The following is a 21,644-nucleotide window of genomic DNA, read 5'->3' as shown; positions in this document are numbered from 1 at the left end:
GAGTTGGGGGCAGGACAAAGTCTGCTAAGTGATAGGGGCAAGTTTGATTGTGACAAGTGAGGGGGTTTTGACAGATGGACAGACAAATGCTAGAGATGAAAAGACAAAAAGGAGAAAAGAAGAGTGAATTGTAAAGCCAGAAGGAGGGAAGTAGGTGGAAGGGGACAGGGATGGACTGCTGATATTCACAAGCACTCAAAAATACCTGTGAATATCCAAAATAGTAAAGATTAAATTGAAAATAATAATCAATATATTTAACAAATATATTTAACTGAAGCAAATAAAATAGGTTCTATGTACCATTTTCCTGGCAGTCAGTTCTTCCTATAGATTTCAATGAGGCTGCTGTCCTTGCACTCGGCCGAAGCTGGCACAGGCTCAAAGGACCAGTTTCATACGCAGAGCACTGGAAAATCTGAGAAGATTTGGGTGTCCCATTGAACTCCACAAGGAGTCCATCAGTGCAACAGTGTCCTGGGCTGGTAGTCAACGGGAGTGAAAAACTGCAGTTCAATTTGTATTAAAAATACTGAGTTTCTGCTCAATTAAGTACTTAAAAGCTATCAACTCAGCTCTTCCTTGGCTTTCATTGTTTAAAACTCTAATGCACTTTATTTTCCTACCAAAGTTGATTAGTGACTGGCCAATTCATTGTATATTTATTAGCTCATCTGCAAACTTTGAAATCGCACATCTCTGCACGAAGCCAGGTCATTCATTGGGAACCATGTTCCTACATCTATTCACTGCGGAACAACACTGTACACTCTGGCCAGACTTGCAAAAACTGCCCACACTGCCGTCTAGATTTTTATCTTACTATCCATGTTGACACTGTCCTTGTAATCCCATAATTTTTCATTTCTGTCCTTTCTCCTTTTGACCACATGGGTTTTAAATTAGCGTGGAAAAAGGCTCTTTGGCCCAACTCATCCTTTCAACCCAACCTCATTCCTCTCAACTGTGAGGCTTTGAGCACATGACCTAATACTACCAAGCTATTTCTTTTGCTGGGTTTTTAGCATACCACCACACTCTCCTGCAACTTTGATTTGACTGATTGAGGTTGAGAATTCAAAAATTATATAGAAAGAGCCATAAAACAGCAATGATCTGGCCGTAGGATGCAATTGATAAATATTAGATAAATCAAAAATGAAAATGGAAAAATATTATAAAAATATTCATTGTTAACATATCTTTGTTAACTTTATATTTGTTAACATACCACCGAGCGTGGCATGGGGCGCAGCGTAGAGTTGCTGCCTGACAGCGCTGGAAACTCCCGTTCGATCCTGACTACTGGTGTTGTCTGTACGGAATTTGTACGTTCTCCCCATGACTGCGTAGGTTTTCTCCGATATCTTCGGTTTTCTCCCACACTCCAAAGATGTACGGACATGTAGGTAAATTGGCTTGGTATAAGTATAAATTGTCCCTAGTGTGTGTAAGATGGTGTCAATGTGCGGGTATTGCTGGTTGGTGCGGACCCAGTGGGCCAAAGGTCCTGTTACCGCGCTGTATCTCTAAACTAAACCAAACATTATGTTAAATAGTTTCCTAATTGTTTATTTGATCCACTTGATAAATATTACACCAAAACTTACCTTCAGAATTTCATCCAAAAGTACAGACTTGATTTCCAAGTTTTCAAAATTGCATATATACCCAGATGTTTGAATTGGTTCCTATAAAGATGAATAGTAACATGCCAGATTTAAAACATCAAAACTCCAAAGTCCAAAACATCAAAACTCCAAATTTTAAACTATAACTTTCTACACATTTCAACTGATTACCAGTTACATTTTCAGAACACAGCCTGTCTCAAATACATCAAAAATACATTTGGAATGCACAATGATAAAAATCAGTAACTAACGTATTCGTCAACCTGTCAAATATATCAACTTTTAAACTGTAAGTGGCAATTTTAACCTATTCCCTGCAGGCAAAAAATGGCCATCATTCTGAGATTGTTTTTTTTGCCTTACAAAACCTCAATAATTATTGACAGCTTGATTTGCCAGAAATATTGCCAGCAGGTCGGCTTATTAGAAAAGAGCAGATGGAAGAAATGGTTACAAATGACTAGTCAACACACCGTCAGACTCAAATCAAGACTCAAGCTTAATTTTAAAGTGGGTTTGAACTGTACTTCCTCTTTAAACCAAACCCATGTCAATCTTCACATTTATCCGTGAACATTGACTAAAAATTAACCAAAATTTCCATCTCAGTATGCGATGAGGATTAGCAGGATTTTTTTTTTAAATTCAAGAACTGTCTGTATTCAGAAGAATCTGCAAACTAGTCCAATGACACAATTAATTTATCTTGTTTCTCTATGGAGCTTCTGTGGCACGATTTCCATTGAACTTCCATTTCAATAGATGAGTCACACAAGCGAGAACTTTTCAAGGTGCTGATAAACATGATTTATTTCCCCTCAAAACAACGCCTCTGAAAATTGATGACTAGAACTAATTAAATCAATCAGTCTGAAGAGAGGGTTCTGACCCAAAACATTGTCGGTCCATACCCTCCACAAATGCCACCTGACCCACAGAGTTCCTCCAGCACTTTGATTTTTGCTTAGTCCATGCACTTATTTGGACACATGGTACTGTACTGAGGAAGATTGTTGCATTAACAGTTATTAGTGTTACTTTTGTATTATAGTGTGCATCAGGGCAAGCTGGAGACAATTTGCAAGAGACTTTGGACAGGATTGCCACCAGTTGAAATGCGAACACTTGAGAGATTGCAAGGGTGATTTGGAAATGCATGTTGGTTCAAGTTATAGTTTAAGCTGTGTAAGATTGTCTGAATACAAAGGTGTCAATCTATAATATGTTACATTGCATGATTACACTCAATTTTGTTGTACAATCTTGAAATGTTTCTAATGTAAAACTCCCTATGATATTCATTATAGTTTTTACTTAGTTTTAAAAATATTTTTAAAGAATAAAAGCTCTGGATCATGTTGTTCTGAATCTGATTTTACCCTGACACAAGAGGTTCAGACTAAACTCAGAATAGGTATCAGGGAGAATCCTTACACTGTCTTACCTTGAGCTATGTCTTTATCACATTCTCCCTTTTTCCCTGACCTCTTCCTATGGCATTAATCTGTTCCATTACGACCCCTCTGATCAGAACATCAAATACTGCTTTCAGGCGAAGTAGCAAGTTAAGCAGCAACTATGATACACACAAGTGAAATATTTGCTGCTCGCTACTGAATGGTGCCTGTTCTGTTGAAAACTTACAATAAAATTGTGCTTACAAACTCCTTGCTATGTCACTTGCCTTTTCATGTTTCTGTTCATCCCCTCTCAGATCCATCTATCTTTGCCTTCTGTACTGCTTCATTCAAATTCAATGCAGGCATAAGGAACAGTGGCATATATTCTTATTAGGAAATTGATTCCCGGTACTTGCTCCCCTCAAGCTTCTTGTTAGCTGTGTCCTGGTTTTTTTTAAGTAATTTATTCTTTGATTGCTACCCCACTCATCACCTTTATCTTTAGATTTTCACACATTCTCTTGACACACATCAAATCAAAAGTTTAAATGTTACCATATCTAGAACAATAACTCCCACCGTTTCTTCACAGTTACCACCATATCGGATGAGCCTTTCCCCAGCATTTTGTTTTGGTTTTCTGAAATCTCACATTACTTTTAACTTAAGAAATACATAAATCAATTTGTATAAAGCAATCACCTCAGGGTCCAAGTTTCTGAAAACATACATCCTGGTCTTCTCCATCATGGCAAACAAATCTGGGTTGTCATTTGCCCACTTCATATCCCAAACATCTTTCCGCTCAAATTTCATCTCCTCACCCACTACTTGCTGTCCCGTACTATCCATTATTCTTGTTTCAAGGTCAAAGAATGTCAAAATACCTGTAATATCAATGATGGCAAGGCGGCTAGACAGATAAAAAATATATTATTAGTACATAAATTTAATATTATTCAATTTGTTTATATCAACTACCATTTTGGTATATTTCAAACTACAGTTAGACATTGAATATGATCAACATGCAGTTGGATACAGCTTTACCAAAAGGTTCAGACTGCCACTTCTAACACCTACAGTAAAGTAAAACATCCTGAGGTATAAAGTATAAATGGAGGAAATTGCAACCAAATTACGCAACAATTTAAAAAAAAACAAATTCATTCTCAATGAGTTCAAAAATTCCTTTCCATACAGAAAAGAAATATCCATCAAAAATAAAAATAAATAAATTCCTAGATAACCACCATACCACAATAACTGTAACTCACAACTTTGTCTACAAATTAGACTGCATTACGTTATGCTTTTTTGTGATATATCACTCATAGGAAAACTATATTGTTACTTGAACTCGGATAAGTATATGGTTCACAATGTCTTTGATTTTATCATTCTAGGTTTCTCCCTGCACCTGTTCCATCATGAACAAATGACCTTTGATCTGTGCAGTGGCATCCAGCAAAGCATAGCACAAAATCTGCAGGATGTTGCTTCTGGGATTATATTTATGCCGGATACCTTAAGAGTTTATTTCCCAAAAAGCAATCTCCCGTAAGAAATTACAGAATTCCACCCTTTGGTCTCACACGAGAAACTCACCTGGAATTACAGTTCAATGACAACTGGTAACTTCTGCAGTTCAACTGATACTTTTGAAGCAGGCCAACATTTGGTAAACTGTATTTATGAAGTTTTCCTGACTCACGACCCTGGAAAATATAAGTCAATGTAACTCATTTTGTACATAACTAGTCAAAACTATTTCCTTCCTAATATTCTCTGCAGCAGTTATTTTGGTTTCATTTCCACTTCCTAAATGACACCTCACAATCACCTTGTCTTGGGTCCACATCATAAGGATATAATGTGGAAATCCAGAGTTTCCACTTCAAATATTTAGAGAATTAGGCAAATGATGGAAACAGCTATCTTTGGCAATATAGTGAATCTACCTTTTTGTTCAAATATGAAAGATCTTTAACACATCACAAGAGTAGAACTAAACTATAATAGCAATTTTTGATTACACCCATGCTGCCTGGCTTTAATAAGTCAAACCTTGTCTTTGGAATAGAGGTAACAATTATTTCAATCCAGCTAAAGAAAATCTTTAGACAGGAACATAGCACAAAAATAAATTAAGTGAAACCTGAATCAGGTTATCTCGGTCTTCGGAAAAGAGATACCATTGTGTTAAACCCTTCAAGCTTTTATGCCATCCTTAAAAATGGCTTGTATAAAAGAATTGCTGTTTTACTTCACAGCACCAGTTTTGATCAAGAAGGGTCTCGACCTGAAACGTCATCCATTCTTTCTCTCCTGAGATGCTGCCTGACCCGCTGAGTTACTCCAGCATTTTGTGTCTACCTTTGATCAAATTTACTTGGTTCAAGCATTATCACTTGGACTTCCCAGGGAAATTAAGCAATTTCAGTTCTCCACATTTAACAAATCATTTTCTTCGATACAAGCAAATAACTGCAGTCCTTTATTCCACTCTTCATGTACTCTTTTCTGGATTCAAGTCAAGCTTTAATTTGAAACGCCGGGAACTGGATCTTCAGACATGCCTCACATTCAATGTTAATGAAAAACTTTGATTTCTAATAATAATAAGCATGGAGTGCTGGCTCCAGATCAAGGTGAAAATAACAGCTTTACTATCCGTAAGAACCACATTGTGTCATTTGGGGGCAAATAGTAAGTGCTGGAAAGATTTTAAAAAATCTCCTGCAAGCAGGTCTACAATCTGAAAAACATTCTTCACTCATGATGTGGCCTTTCACAAATGGCCTGTGCACATTTTTGTTACCTGTGCAACTTCCCTCCCTAGCATGATCCCTATCCAGAAATGTCCAATGATAGTCTGGTTATTCAGCAAGCTAAATAACTATTGCCACTCGCCCCACCTCTAAAAGAGGCATTAATTACCAAATTTGTGCAACTCAATCAGTAACAGCAATTATGGAAGAAGGGGGATAAGAACTTTCAACATGTACCAACATATTAATTAGCAGTTTTCTATTAAAAAGAGTGTCATATTAAAATACTTCTACACTAGATTAAAAAATGTAATCACCATGATCAATATCTTATCAGATGCTGTGATGCAGCAGATCGCATCCTTTGTTGCCTGGGGAAGAACAGAACAAAAAGATTTTATACCATAAATTTAAATAGGTAAATCATAAGTATTCATTTATTCCCTGTTAATGTTGAGTTTTCTACACTCAAATAAAGCTAATTTCAGATTCAGATAGCTACTAATACAGGCGACCCCCGTTTTGGGGAGAGTGGGTTTGCTTTGCTGGAAAACGATCCATCGCATTAAGCAGCGCAAGATGAAATAAATATAAATGGTATGTTTAGTTATTTAAGTTTTTCCATATCAATTCCAAAAGAGCAAACAGCAAGGAGTGACTCTGTTTTCAGGAAGTATATCAAGCTTTGTGTACCTTTGTATTAGAATTACTCCATAAGAGCAAATTTTATTTCATATTTGATTTTTTTGTGAATGATTTGTGAATTCCTGGAAAACGATCCTTATCACAATTTTCCATAATGTGATATACAGATCAATTTCTGTTACCCAAACAGCTGTAACGCAGGGGTCATCAGTAATGCTCAAACTTAAAAATCAAGCCAAGTTTTAAACATCACAAGCAATGAACATGAACAAAATAATACACTATCCTTAATAAAAGTTAAAATTATATTCATAATAAATTACATTCTAGCTATATCTCAGCAATGCTGCAAAGATATATTCTACAAAAATGGATAACACTTTACAGGAATAAATGAATCCATGAAGACATGGACAGCAGAGTAACAATTAAGGCAGAATTAGCAGAAGAAGGTTACAATCTATAGACAATAGCCAATAGTGCAGGAGTAGGCCATTCGAGCCTGCACCACCATACAATGTGATCATGGCTGATCATTCTCAATCAGTACCTCGTTCCTGCCTTCTCCCCATACCCCCTGACTCTGCTATCCTTAAGAGCTCTATCTAGCTCTCTCTTGAAAGCATTCAGAGAATTGGCCTCCGCTGCCTCTGAGGCAGAGAATTCCACAGATTTACAACTCCAACTGAAAACGTTTTTCCTCATCTCCGTTCTAAATGGCCTACCCCTTATTCTTAAACTGTGGACCCTGGTTCTGGACTCCCCAACATTGGAAACAAGTTTCCTGCCTCTAACGTGTCCAACCACTTAATAATCTTGTACGTTTCGATAAGATCCCCTCTCATCCTTCTAAATTCCAGTGTATACAAGCCTAGTCGCTCCAGTCTTTCAACATATGACAGTCCCGCCATTCTGGGAATTAACCTAGTAAACCTACGCTGCACGCCCTCAATAGCAAGAATATTGGAATATTTGGAGACCAGAACTGCACACAGTACTCCAGGTGCGGTCTCACTAAGGCCCTGTACAACTGCAGAAGGACCTCTTTGCTCCTTTACTCATCTCCTCTTCTTATGAACGCCAACATTCCATTGGCTTTCTTCACTGCCTGCTGTACCTGCATGCTTCCTTTCAGTGGCTGATGCACTAGGACACCCAGATCTCGTTGTACGTCCCCTTTTCCTAACTTGACACCATTCAGATAATAATCTGCTTTCCTATTCTTACCACCAAAGTGGTAACCTCACACTTATCCACATTAAACTGCATCTGCCATGCATCCGCCCACTCACACAATCTGTCCAAGTCACCCTGCAACCTCATAGCATCTTCCTCACAGTTCACACTGCCACCCAGCTTTGTATCATCTGCAAATTTGCTAATGGTACTTTTAATCCCTTCATCCAAGTCATTAATGTATATTGTAAATAGCTGCGGTCCCAGCACCGAGCCTTGCGGTACCCCACTAGTCACTGCCTGCCATTCTGAAAGAGACCCATTTATCCCCACTCTTTGCTTTCTGTCTGCCAACCAATTTTCTATCCATGTCAGTACCCTACCCCCAATACCATGTGCTCTAATTTTGCCCATAATCTCCTATGTGGAACCTTGTCGAAGGCTTTCTGAAAGTCAAGGTACACTACATCCACCGGCTCCCCCCTGTCAATTTTCCTAGTAACATCCTCAAAAAATTCCAGAAGATTAGTCCCCTTCGTAAATCCATGCCGACTTGGAACAATCCTGTTACTGCTATCCAAATGCTCTGCAATTTTGTCTTTTATAATTGACTCCAGCATCTTCCCCACCACTGATGTCAGACTAACTGGTCTATAATTTCCTGTTTTCTCTCTCCCTCCTTTCTTAAAAAGTGGGATAACATTAGCTACCCTCCAATCCACAGGAACTGATCCTGAATCTATAGAACATTGGAAAATGATCAACAATGCGCTACGATTTCTAGAACCACCTCCTTAAGTACCCTGGGATGCAGACCATCAGGCCCTGGGGATTTATCAGCCTTCAGTCCCATCAGTCTACCCAACACCATTTCCTGCCTAATGTGAATTTCCTTCAGTTCCTCTGTCACCCTAGGATCTCTGGCCACTGGAATATCTGGGAGATTGTTTGTATCTTCCCTTAGTGAAGGCAGATCCAAAGTACCGGTTCAACCCGTCTGCCATTTCCTTGTTCCCCATAATAAATTCCCCTGCTTCTGTCTTCAAGGCATCCACATTTGCCTTAACTATTTTTTTCCTCTTCACATACCTAAAAAATCTTTTACTATCCTCCTTTATATTATTGGCTAGCGTACCCTCGTACCTCATTTTTACTCCCCGGATTGCCTTTTCTGTAAAAAAAATCGATTAAATTCATGCTGTCATCCCCTTTGAAAAGCAGCCCTTAGATGGGTGCTGAAAGACTCCATGCAAATCCATCTGTACGAAACATGCAAACAGCAAGGAGTGAATCTGTTCTCAGGAAATATATCAGGCTTTGAGTGCCTTCACTTTGTTTCATTGTATAAGGCGTTCTAACAATCCTCCTTAATACCTCGACTTAGTGATGATATATGGCACTGTAGTATTTCTAGTATAATTTCCAAATATGCAGAATGCCCTTCTGTCAGATTAGAAAGAAACACTTACTGAAAAAGCTCTACTGAAATCGAGGCTTCCATCTCCTGTAATTGATGTCTCATCATCAATATGATAAATTCTATCAATAAAAGAAATAGGCAAATTTCTGTTACAAAATAATCAAGTTAAAACATTCAAAACTAAAACAAATACGAGGTATTTTTGGAGAACTATAATTGGAAGGATACCAGAGTATAACAAAATATACATTTTTTTTAAAGATGATTGATTGAAGTTTAAATGGAGTTAATACCTGACATAATAAATTGTCTAATAGTAGTTGCCCAACAGCAAAACTAAATCAAACTCAAAGCATTTTGTCAAACTTACAATTTACAAAGAAAACAATAGAACAGCATATAATCCTCCAACATTTTCGCCACCTCCAATGGGATCCCACTACTGGCCACATCTTCCCATCTCCGTACCTTTCTGCTTTCCGCAGAGACCGTTCCCTCCGCAACTCCCTGGTCAACTCGTCCCTTCACACCCAAACCACTCCCTCCCCAGGTACTTTCCCTTGCAACAGCAGGACATGCAACACCTGTCCCTTTACCTCCCCCCTCAACTCCACCCAAGGACACCAAAAGACTTTTCAGGTAAGGCAGAGGTTCACTTGCACCTCCTCCAACCTCATCTACTGTATTCGCTGTTCCAGGTGTCAACTTCTGTACATCAGCGAGACCAAGAGCAGGCTCCTCCATTGTCAGAGTGAGGCCCAGCGCAAATTGGAGGAACCACACCTCATATTTCGCTTGGGTAGCTTACACCCTAGTGGTATGAACAATGACTTCTCTAACTTCAAATAGCCCTTGCTTTCCCTCTCTCTCTCCATCCCCTCCCCCTTCCCAGTTCTCCCACCAGTCTTACTGTCTCCAACTACATTCTTACTCTGTCCCGCCCACTCCCCAGACATCAGTCTGAAAAAGGGTCTCAACCCGAAACGTCACCCATTCCTTCTCTCCAGAGATGCTGCCTGTCCCGCTGAATTACTCCAGCATTTTGTGTCTACCTTCGATTTAAACCAGCATCTGCATTTTTTTCCAACACAATGGAATCATTATCTGATTAAGGCTCGATGTCCTAACACAAAATAACAATTTATGTATTTCAAAAGAGACTTTCACAGCGGGGGGAGTGAAAGAAAAATATATAAAAGGTCACAGGGATATTGGGTTGAACCAGAATTCTCAAAAATGGGCAACATGGAGTTGGACTCAAAACAAAATGAGGATTGGAACTTTCCTTGAACATGCTGACTTGTCTGAGCTACCAATACACTTGTGGGAAATTAGTTTATAATTTAAACATAATGGTAAAAGGATATTTGCCTTTATTTTAACACATTTTATTTTTGAACTTGGACTTCTAACCTGATATTTAAAAATAAGAGCAAAAGAACTGTGGTGCAGTAGGATGCAGTTGGCATGCACCAAGCACACAAACTACACTTGCTCGATCCCTAACTTGAACACCCCAAGCACATTCCGCTCCTGCTCGATTATTATCAGGCATTTCTCAACATGCAACCAGTGCAACCCATCATAATCAACAGTGCATAACATCATAATCCATAAATTGCCGAAGGGCAAAACCCTGTTTAATGGGAATTTGTAGTTAAATTACAAGAGACAATCAGGAATACTATTCCTCTCATAGCACAGGCATACCCGATCTTGCCATTATCCACCTTTGACACATGTTGATCTTTTAGTTGGGTTGTTGGCCAATGTTTAGGATAGGGGCACAGTGACTGTTGCTACTATTGAGTCACATTTTCATTGCTGTTATTATTCTGGCAGGTCAAAATTGGTTACATCTCAAATATCTTACAATACAAACCTTTCTCGACCCTCCTTTCTTGTTGGTGCCACTTGGTTGATTTCCATTGCTGTGAGTTTCTTTGCCACACGATACTGCCAGATATAGAATGCTTCTTTGGAGGCTACAATGACATGTGTCTTTGTCATGGTTACAAACAAGGGATCTGTAACAAAAGTGATCTAAAATTAATACCAAAAAAAGTCAGATAATAAACATGGCACTATCTACATACTAAAACTCTCGCTTGTTCGTTTGTTCCTGAACCACAGCCAAAACGGTACATGATCACACGACAATTTTAGGTCCACCTTACTCACTGTCGCCCCGTGGTCCTATGGAAGAAGTTTCATTGAAATCGGTGTTGTATTTTTAAAGTTATTCACATTTTAAAGTTAAAGAATCACGCATGCGCAGTTGGGGCTCCGTTGACTCCATTGGCTGCCGCATCTGCGGGTGTGCAGAACAAAGCGTCCGCGCCTGCGCAGTTGAGGCCCGTTGAGCAGGGTAAGCCGCCTGTCTCTTGGGGGCGGGAGAGCCAGGCATGGTGCCAGGGGAAGCAGCCGGAGCCTGGGCCTGGGTCTGGACGTGACCGGGTAACTGCGAGCCTGAGGTGGGCCAAGGGGAAAGGCGGCAGCAGTGGCGGTGAGGCCAGGCATTGTTGGAGGTGGAGGCCAAGGCCTGGGACTGGCGCTGCCTCGGCACCCCTGTCCCCCCCTCCTCTCCCCGGCCGGCTCAGCGCCTTACCCGCGTCGCCCAGAGTCTAGCGGTTCAGCAACAGTGGGAGAGCCACCGCCATCTACCACTGAACATCCCCACACCGGGACAGAACAGGACTCTCCCCCCACCCCCGCTCCACCAAAGGCGGCCGCCCGGGCCGGGAGGAGGGTTGCAACGGCAACTGTAGGTTGCTCCTGGGAGGGAGGGGGGAGGGAGGGGAGGGGGGAGGGAGTGGGGGAGGAGGGAGTGCTGCACCAATGCAGGAGAGGCAACCCGAAGGGGGAGGGGGGGAGAGAGAGAGGGGGAGGGGGGATGGGGGTGAGGGGGGATGGGGGTGAGGGGGCGAGGGAGGGAGAGAGAGGGGGGGAGGGAGAGGAGGGGGGGAAGAGGGTACTGCACCAATGCAGGAGTGGTTTGGGCCCAATGGGTCCACTTGGTCTAGTATCATTTAAAGATAGATATAGCAAAGGTAGTGCATATTTAGCTCACTTTCCATAATACATGTTCAATCCTAAATAAAGAAAAAATAAATAAAATTAACCAAATTCCCCATGCCCTACCAACTCCCAACCTCCTCTTGGAGAACCTATTTGGAAGAAATTTTCAAACTCCTACAAATATATCATCAGAAAAGGGTATTATCAATGTGCTAAAAACCTGATAAATACAGCAAAAATTCAGCGAGCAAGATAAAATTATGAGGAATTATAGCACTCAAATGCTTCTGGATTAAGCATTTTTATAAATGTTCTTTAGGAAGTTCAGGGTTTGGGAAACTATAATGCTTGAAAAATTTGGAATATGTTCTGTATTTGGGTGGCTTTCACATTGTTCTTATTTTCGGTGGTATCATTACAATTTTAATACAATTACGGGATGTATTAATTATTTCAAAATATAGTTCTTTAATTTGCATTAAATTGTGATTTGCCTGAATAATAACTTCAATAAAAATCACATTTTTAAAAAAAATTAGCTACAGAAGTATTTAAAATTTAAGTTATTTTTGAATGCATGATTTGCCACGATGAAAAAAAATAGTATAACTCACTTTGTAATCCCTTTCAAAATTTATTGTTGAAATTTGACTGTGATTTTAAAATATATCACAGAATTTTATAAAATTCCAGGAAAGTTTCAAAAAAGTGTCCTTCAATGCTGGACCCCAAATATGCCTAGATATGGAATTGGCCAGGCTTCAAATGACTGTGGCTGAGAATTCCAGCATTATGTCAGCTAAACACATCCATTTTTTTAAACATCCGAGAACTCTTGTGTACGGATAGATTAGCGCACTGAAAAAGAATTTTACAGGCTGTCACCGAGACAGAAAAAGAGAATACTTGGCTCATCTAAAACATACTGCTGAAAGGTCTCACTGTAAAATATAGACTAGTGAAATAACAGAAGTCATTCATTGCTCAAGACTAAATGTAGGCTCAACCTAACATATTTACCTTTTAACGAAGTTAAATGTATCTGGTAATAAAATGGCTGCAGTTAAATAGTTCTCTCATAATGTTGAGCATCACTAAAAGTCGTCTTTCAAGGCAGAGAGAAATTAGCTGACTGAAAATTAATCTACATTAATCTATAAATACCATATTATGGGGCTGGTTCCTCTAGATGGAAGTGGACAATTCAATTTATCAGTTAAATTTTCAAACATACATGACTTCAGAATCATTTTCAGGATTGAGAATGATTTGCTTCTAATCTGCTTGAATTCTTATTCAATGGAAAGCTTACATTGAAAATTAACGTCAATTTAATATTTGTCCCACTGTTTTTTTTTAAATTTAATAATTCAAATTGATTTCAGAGAAATTTGACAAATATTAATGGTCCATATGATTCTGACTGTAGCACATTCAGAACAAAGAACAATGGCATTTGCATGCACACATTCTACCTTTCCAATGATAGATTTCATGACCTTACAAAAAATAGAGTAGCATAGCAAAGCAATGGTAGAATCGCTGCCTTAAACCACACGGTCACAAGGAGAATATACAAACTTCGTACGGACCCAGGTCCGATCATGACTATGGGTGTTATCCATGCGGAGTTTGTATGTCCTCCCCATGACTGAGTGGGTTTCCTCCGGGTGCTCCGATTTCCTCACACATCCCAGAAGTGTGGGTTTGTAGGTTAATCGGCTTCTGTAAACTGCCCCTAGTGGGTAGCATGCTAAGCTGGGATAACATAGAATTAGTGTACAGATAGATGATCGTTGGTCTCAGTGGGCCGAAGGGCTTGTTTCCACGCTGTATCTCCAAACTAAAATCAAAGGAGCAGAATGTTGTTCAAAACACACAATTAACAGCACTCTTAATTAATGCTGGGCAACAGAGTCTAATGTTCTACTTCTTATCAACACAGAACAGCCTGAATATAGTAACACCAAGAATATGTGAAACCTTCCATGAAAACTCTTTACGTGGAAAATACAGAAACACTCCAGATCCCTGCACTAGCTACAAATCTATCCAGGTTCCTGACCCCTGGCATTCCAGACCCCAATCCTGGCTCCAGCTGCAAACCCAGTTTATGTTCTAAACCCCTATCTCTGGCTGCATGAGCTTCTTGCTAACAATGAGTGAACCAGACCATTAGGATTTCTGAAAAATCAGATGCAAGTTTTGTCAGAGTTTTAACAAGTCTTAATAGGTCACAAATAAAGAAACTAAGATCAAACAAGCCCAATGGAATCAATACCTTTCATAACTTCAAATCAAATGCGATTTGTGTACTCACCAAGATCAATATATTTTGAATCCAAGGGAGTTCCAATGGAATTACACAGTACAAGCACATACTAAAACAAGGGAATAGAAGATATAAAAATAAATACTTTCAAAATATTCAAGTTGTGTAATTAGAAAGTTAATTAATAGCAATTATGCAAAATAGACTGAAAATCAGAATAAACCCACATATATTACTGTTTTGAAAACTCGGTTTTGGAAATGATTACCATAGCACCTACAGGATCCACCTCATTCTCATCCTTCCAAGAGCAGCACAGAAACAGAAAACAAAAATATCTTATCAACAGCAAGTAATAAATTATGGAACAGATAGTTATAGTTGCTGTTGAAATGCAAAACATAACCAAGTATTATGACAAGTATGAAATAATCAATATGTTCTGATAATGCGCTGTTCAATAATTCAGAAATTCTCATGGTTTTGCATCTAGCTCAGTAGGTTACCCATGTTCTCTGTAGGCAGGGTGGCAGGGTGAGCTGTGAGGAGGACTCTATGAGGCTGCAGGGTGACTTGGATAGGTTGGGTGAGTGGGCAGATGCAGCATAATGTGAATAAATGTGAGGTTATCCACTTTGGTGGCAAGAACAAGAAGGCAGATTATTATCAGAATGGTAGACACAAAATGCTAGAGTAACTCAACGGGTCAGGCAGCCTCTCTGGAGAGAAGGAATGGGTGACGTTTTGGGTCGGGACCCTTCTTCAGACTTCTCTCCAGAGATGCAGCCTGATCCGCTAAGTTACTCCAGCATTCTGTGACAACCTTCAATTTCAAACCAGCATCTGCAGTTCTTTCCGACACATTATCTGAATGGTGTCAGATTAGGAAAAGGGGAGGTGCAACGAGACTTGGGTGTCCTTGTACATCTGTCACTGAAAGTAAGCATGCAGGTACAGCAGGCAGTGAAGAAAGAAAATGGCATGTTGGCTGGCCTTCATTGAGAGGATTTGAGTATAGGAGCAAGGAGGTCCTACTGCAGTTGTACAGTGCCCTGGTGAGACCACACCTGGAGTATTGTGTTCAGTTTTGGTCTCCTAATTTGAGGAAGGACATTCTTGCTATTGAGAGAGTGCAGCATAGGTTCAACAGGTCAATTCCCAGGATGGCGGGACTGACGGGAAAGAATGGATCGACTGGGTTTATATTCACTGGAATTTCGAAGGATGAGAGGGGGTCGTATAGAAACATATAAAATTCTTAAAGGTTTGTACAGACTAGATGCAGGAAAAATGTTCCCAATGTTGGGGGAGTCCATAACCAGGGGTCATAGTTTGAGAATAAGGGGTAGGCCATTTAGGACTGAGATGAAGAAAAACTTTTTAACCCAGAGAGTTGTGAATCTGTGGAATTCTCTGCCACAGAAGGCAATGGAGGCCACTTCACTGGATGTTTTCAAGAGAGCGTTGGATATAACTTTTAGGTCTAACAGAATCAAAGGATATGGGGAGAAAGCAGGAAAGGGGTACTGATGATCCCAAGGCACAAGCAGTGTACATTATGTATATTTATTTTAATATCTACATTTATATCATCCTTTAGGATATTTGAAGCTTGTTTAGAGAATTAAATATTATCCTATATCTTGCCATTCTCAACTGCTATTATGGCGACAGATAACTTTTACTGCAGGAGTACTCTACATAACTCTTTAAACCTATAGCACCTTTTCCATTATTTTCTGTACCTCAACTTAATTTGCTCTCTATTGTGCCACACCTTGCAATTTCCAGACCACATTTTGAATGCACTTTGTTAGTGTTACTTTATGAAGAAATGCCATCTAAACAGTTGATTAACTATATCAGTTACAGTACTAATGATTTCCTTTTGAGGGTGTTAAATTTATATATAATGCTAAAAAAGATAATTTCTTACCTGAAGAGAACTCTCATCAGCCTTAGTTGCTAAAATACAGAAGTCACCACATGTGGTTATTGAAATCAGACTCTTTACATACTTTATATATTTTTCATTGTTCTTGGTGTCCCAAAAGACTACACAGTATTCCAAGCGATCGGGTCTGGTGTATGCATATACTACTGTATTGCAACAATAACCCCACTGCCAAAAGATAAAAAGAATCAACACAATTTCTGAAAACAAACAAGCTAATTATTTAATAAAACTGTGCCGTTTTATCTTCATGAATTATTTTTAAAAGTGCATCAAAAGATTGCACAGGTAATTCTGTTAATCAACTTTTCATCTCTTCAGTTTCTTTATTTTGCATTGTTTGCATTTCTAAATTTACAACATTGTGCTTCACATGACTAGTGTAAAAGCATTTATTACAAGTTTAAATATTCTCAAAGAGCCTCTTAAGTAAATGTTATTAAAATTCTTATTGATAAATAAACATCAATCAAATAATTTTCATGCACTAATTTTGACTTTCCTATTTCCTTATAATTTCCTTTACTTCAGTGATATGGTAGATCAAGATAGTCTCAACAATGGTAGATCAAGATAGTCTCAACAATGCTTTATGTATTAGCAAATCTTATCTCTCCTTTTATATAGTAAATTGTGATAATAATAATGAGATTTGAAAAACATTAAAAAAATTAAAAACAAGCACTGTGAATTAAATAAATCTGAAATAAACCAGGAAATGTCAAAAAGCCTGTCTCAATCAGGACTGTTCATTCAAATTGAACAAGGCAGAAAGGGGGCTTCTAAATATTTTGTTTTGGTCAGTCTTACAGAAGGAACCCATTTTAGCAATCGGTTATGCCAAAAGATCTTCTGAGAATATTAACATATTAACTGAGTAATATGTGCATTTTCTTCATTTCCTGTTTGTATTAACATTTTGGCCTAGAAATTTCCCATTCATCAGTTTCTTTAACAAACGCACAAATATTGTTCTCTAATGTTGAACATGGTGGTTGAGTTAAATCCACCAACCCAGAAATTCAGTGAGTACTTCAGAACATGACCTGTACTTGCAAAGATCAGTGATTTTGCTTCTCAGCTTATACGTAACAATGTTACTCCCTATGGAATGCTTTTTTTTAAGGAGTATTTCCAGGGGAAATTATTCTGAACAATTCTGGATTGGACCTGTCACTGGGTCATCTCAGTTCAACCAGGTTTTGACAAAGCTTGTTACTCCATCTAAGTGGAATTTAAATGGGTACAGCTTGAGTCTATTCTAGCCCAATGCTAGAAAGCCAGCATTTGTTTGTGTTCTTTATTTTGTTTAATTGAATATCTTTGGGTACGTCGACATCCCCTAACTATTATCACGACAATGCTAAACCTCCACTGCATTACACCTGCATCACACCACAGTCAGCAGCCAATCACTCTGCCCCCCTCTCACTCCAAAACTAGATCACAAACTTCTTCCAAAACCCTCCTTCCATCACAACCCCTAGACCCAAATCATCCCAAATGACAACTAAGAATTGATCTCCTAATCCCAGATATCAATCACCCACCTGCTCAATCCAATTTGATTTGACCCAAATGACCCCAACTTCACAAATATGTTTAGGAAATGCTAAGAGTATTATTATCAATATAATTATTGTGCCTTGTATTTCCAAGGCCACATTATTGAAAGCAAGTTACTTGAAATAACAAGATCTTGTTTGTTGGCATAAAGTCACTTTAAACCATCTTTTCCAAATGCATATTTGGTTCACTCATTATTTTTCAATTTAATACAGATGAGAATCTTCACTTAATCAGTTCAATGAGAGACTGGTTGACCAAATGTATTCCACCATCTCAAATTTTACAAACAGGTTTCACAAATAATAAGTTACCTACTCTTTTGTTATGCAAACTTTGCAGAAGTTCATTACATCACACATTACCACAATGACTAATACCTCAAAAAACTGTTAGTCTCAGCAAAGCAATTGCTTCCTTTTTAATTCTTAACTCCATCAAATGTAAGCATTCTATTTGAAAAATCAATAAACACCTTGTCTACCTCAAAATATATTAAAAACATTTTTGAGGGTCAAGAGGTTTTACCTTGTAATCGGGTCTAATGTTGGCAAAATAGATAAAAGAATCCACAGCAAGTGCGATTCTCAGCCCTCCTCCCTCCCATGATGCTGCGTACATCTGTTTGCCAGGAACTTTTAATGTACGCAAATGCTTAAAGAAATGGGAAAGAGGAAAATAAGTTAAGAATTATACCATTTCCTCAAATTTCAGGGAGGCATTTTTCTTCTGAAAATTATGTTCATCTGAGTTAGTGTGTATACACAATGTGAGAAGTGAGAAGCTATTTCAAGTTCTAAAGAAGCATTTCACCTGAGAAACTACTGTATTTCCTATCTGAAGCCCCACCACACTTCTAATCCTTCACATTTAAACTACATCATTAAAAACCCTGATCTAGGTTTCACTTCCTTTATACACCACAAAGCAGGAGTACCTTTCCGTTATGGCCACATTCAAGTTGGGACAGTGGTATTAAATGACATTGCTACCAACACCTTAGTGTGCATGTCAAGATAGTGCACAGAGTTCATTGAGTATATACAATGACATGAAACAAGTAGCTTTGTCTGAAGACAGACAGAAAATGCTGGAGTAACTCAGCGGGTCAGGCAGCATCTCTGGAAAAAATGAATAGGTGACGTTTCGGATTACCTATCCATATCACCTGATCGGCTGAGTTACTCCTGCATTTTGCGTCTATCTTTTATATAAACCAGCATCTGCAATTCCTTGTTATTGGGTTTGTCGGATCTAGGCAAACATCTATAGTGTATTCAAAGTCTACAGATAATACAGGGTTTCATCAATGAAGCAGGTCTTAACCAGCTTTATTTAAAGGTCAACAACCAATCTATTGGACAAAGAATTTTGTCACCCTCCAGCTCACAGCCTTCTTTAAATTTCCATTATTACTGATTGTCAGCATACTCCATCCCTCTCAATTATTGTCTGATCTCATCCACTATCTGCTGTATCTCTCCTTCTTATTTCCATCCCCATTCTCTAACACCCATGATCTATCTGAACACTTCATTCAATTCCTTCCCCTTCCAATGATCCTATTTTCAACCAGCCCATCATCCCACATAGTCTTCACTTTCACTAGGACTCCTGCAAAAACAAAACAAAACAGGATTAAGGATAAGGGATTATGTTGCCATGGTTGTTGTGTAAAATAGAATATCCCTCCAGCACGCCACACGAGGAATTGCAGTAGATCAAATCTAACTCAAAGAACTTTGTCTGATTGTGAAAGCATTTCACACCCAATCACTTGAGATTATGGTCTTTTTAAGTAAATATGGAAGAGAATTTTTATATTAATGAATTAATTGTCATTTGACAAATTATTTATTTAGTTTACAGTAATTTCATTAATCCAGCACTGTTGGAATGCTCCGGTGCCAGACTATGAGACTTTCTGGACTATTAGATGTTACTCATGTTAATACCTACCAATAGACATATTTATTTCATTTTATTTTTATAAGTTGCACAACAGTAAAATATACTTTTCAGTTTTAAAATGAATGAAGAAACTGAGCTTGGTGATTTTAAAAGGAGTAAAAAATTGAAGCTAGAGAGTTTCAACTTGTGTCTTTCAGCGGGTTTCTGACCTCCTGCGACCTGTAGCCTATTACCCAGCATGTTACTCTGGACTCTTGGTTTCATACCACACAACCGACTTGCACTCCAGAGCCTTCCCTGCATGCTGAAAGCCAAACACTGGAATAAGGAGTGACCCAGTGAAACTCACTGGACTTTCTAAACAATCAGAAAATAGATTAATGGAATTTTTATGGTAGTTCCGAATAGACATTGTCTTTTTCTAAATGACAAGTTCTTTATTAAATAGGTAACTATAAGTTTCACCAATCAAAATAATGATAAAGGGAAAAGTTCTCACCTCACCAAAAGGAGTATAGAACTGCACAACATTGATCTGCTTGTCTTGACCGGGAGACATTTGGGAACCAGCCACAGCCAACACACTCCCACAATAGTTCCACTGAATGCCAACCACATTTATACCAGTATCAAGCAGGACTGGATCTGTTAGCAAAAATTCACAAAATTACATTATCCACACTATGCACAGGGTAGAGAATCCACCCAAGCTGCAATCAGGAAATTGCAAGCAAAGTTACACTCTTTGAAATACAGTTCGTTTCCAATGAGATACATTAGAAAACTACATATGCAAAATCTAATGCTGAAACAAGACAATTATACATTGCAGTTCCGTGATTTTTTTTCCATTATGTTAACAATGTATTCACTCCTCTATTAAAGCATTTTTTAGCAAATAAAATAAGCATTCTTCTGAGAAATCAATGAAAATGACCAGGTTGAGGAGGTTTGAAAAAAGACTGAACCATTCAGTCATTTGTAGGTGTACATCAGTTAGTGTCTTGGTAACTGAGAAACTACGAAACATACTGTTTGTGTCTGAATGCCTAGAGCTGTTGCTCATGAAGCATTCATGAGCGACTTCAGCAACTGAGAAGTATCAATCTTTAGGCTATCCAACACTTCAGTACCATTAAAACCCAACACTGAAAATAAACAAGTTTTAGTAATCTAATAATTTATTTTTCAATAAATTGCTGCTACTCTCTAGCAAAGAGATGATCAAAGGGGAATGATTTGGAAGAGGAGATTGTGGTATGGGGAGAGTTGATGATGGCATGTGCATAGGAAAAGATTGTTGTAGCAACCTTAATGGAAAATGGAGAGGCGTTCTGCTTTTAATAGCAACTAATGCTCCGAGACTGGTGATTGACTCTTCACCATTCTTCACCAAAGGTTCCTTCAGGAATTGAACTCCCGGCTGACATAAATAGAGAGGCGGACAGAGAGGAAAATGACGCTTGGTGGCCTGACAGTGGCATGGGCAACCATGTTCATTCTCGTAGAGTACTTTAGGACACAATAGATCTCCAACTCCAAAAATGTTGTGGCTCTGGGAAACATGGGATGTGGAATGTATTCACCTCTTCATCCAGCAGGTAGACAGAGGGGTCTAGGCCAACAGAGTTTGTATCCATCCCAACTTATGCGTAGATTGTACTTACTCTCATCGTGCTCATGGCGCATTATCTGACAACGACCATTGTCTAAACAGATCGCCAAGCAGGGACAATCTGGTTCAACGTAGCCTTCAGTTCCAGAATACCAATGGATACCAACAATGCTGACGGCACCAGTGACATTAATAAGGCATTGGAGTAAAAGCTTCACCTAAAAGTTTAAAGATATATTGAATACATTGGTATCAGATTACA

General features: G+C 38.7%; 1 protein-coding gene across 2 annotated transcripts in view; it reads right to left on the bottom strand.

The window, feature by feature from the left end:
* Positions 1–21,644, bottom strand: part of wdr35 (WD repeat domain 35) — a 55,793-nt gene that overhangs the window by 20,219 nt on the left and 13,930 nt on the right. Inside the window, exons 7-18 of one of the 2 annotated variants that reach the window (XM_078399326.1) lie at positions 21,435–21,600; positions 20,267–20,412; positions 18,385–18,510; positions 16,273–16,458; positions 14,605–14,637; positions 14,385–14,445; positions 10,929–11,073; positions 9,096–9,165; positions 6,123–6,176; positions 4,643–4,752; positions 3,737–3,947; positions 1,611–1,691 (exon numbers count right to left, since the gene is read on the bottom strand). In XM_078399326.1, the coding sequence (XP_078255452.1) occupies positions 1,611–1,691; positions 3,737–3,947; positions 4,643–4,752; positions 6,123–6,176; positions 9,096–9,165; positions 10,929–11,073; positions 14,385–14,445; positions 14,605–14,637; positions 16,273–16,458; positions 18,385–18,510; positions 20,267–20,412; positions 21,435–21,600 (1,389 nt within the window). The remainder of the gene's footprint in view (positions 1–1,610; positions 1,692–3,736; positions 3,948–4,642; positions 4,753–6,122; positions 6,177–9,095; positions 9,166–10,928; positions 11,074–14,384; positions 14,446–14,604; positions 14,638–16,272; positions 16,459–18,384; positions 18,511–20,266; positions 20,413–21,434; positions 21,601–21,644) is intronic. The other variant, XM_078399327.1, reaches the window with a different exon arrangement.

This window comes from Rhinoraja longicauda, chromosome 5, assembly GCF_053455715.1.
Source record: "Rhinoraja longicauda isolate Sanriku21f chromosome 5, sRhiLon1.1, whole genome shotgun sequence".
NCBI classification, from domain to species: Eukaryota; Metazoa; Chordata; class Chondrichthyes; order Rajiformes; family Arhynchobatidae; genus Rhinoraja; species Rhinoraja longicauda.
Note: the sequence above shows the minus strand (reverse complement) of the source record. Positions and strands in the feature narration are given on the sequence as shown.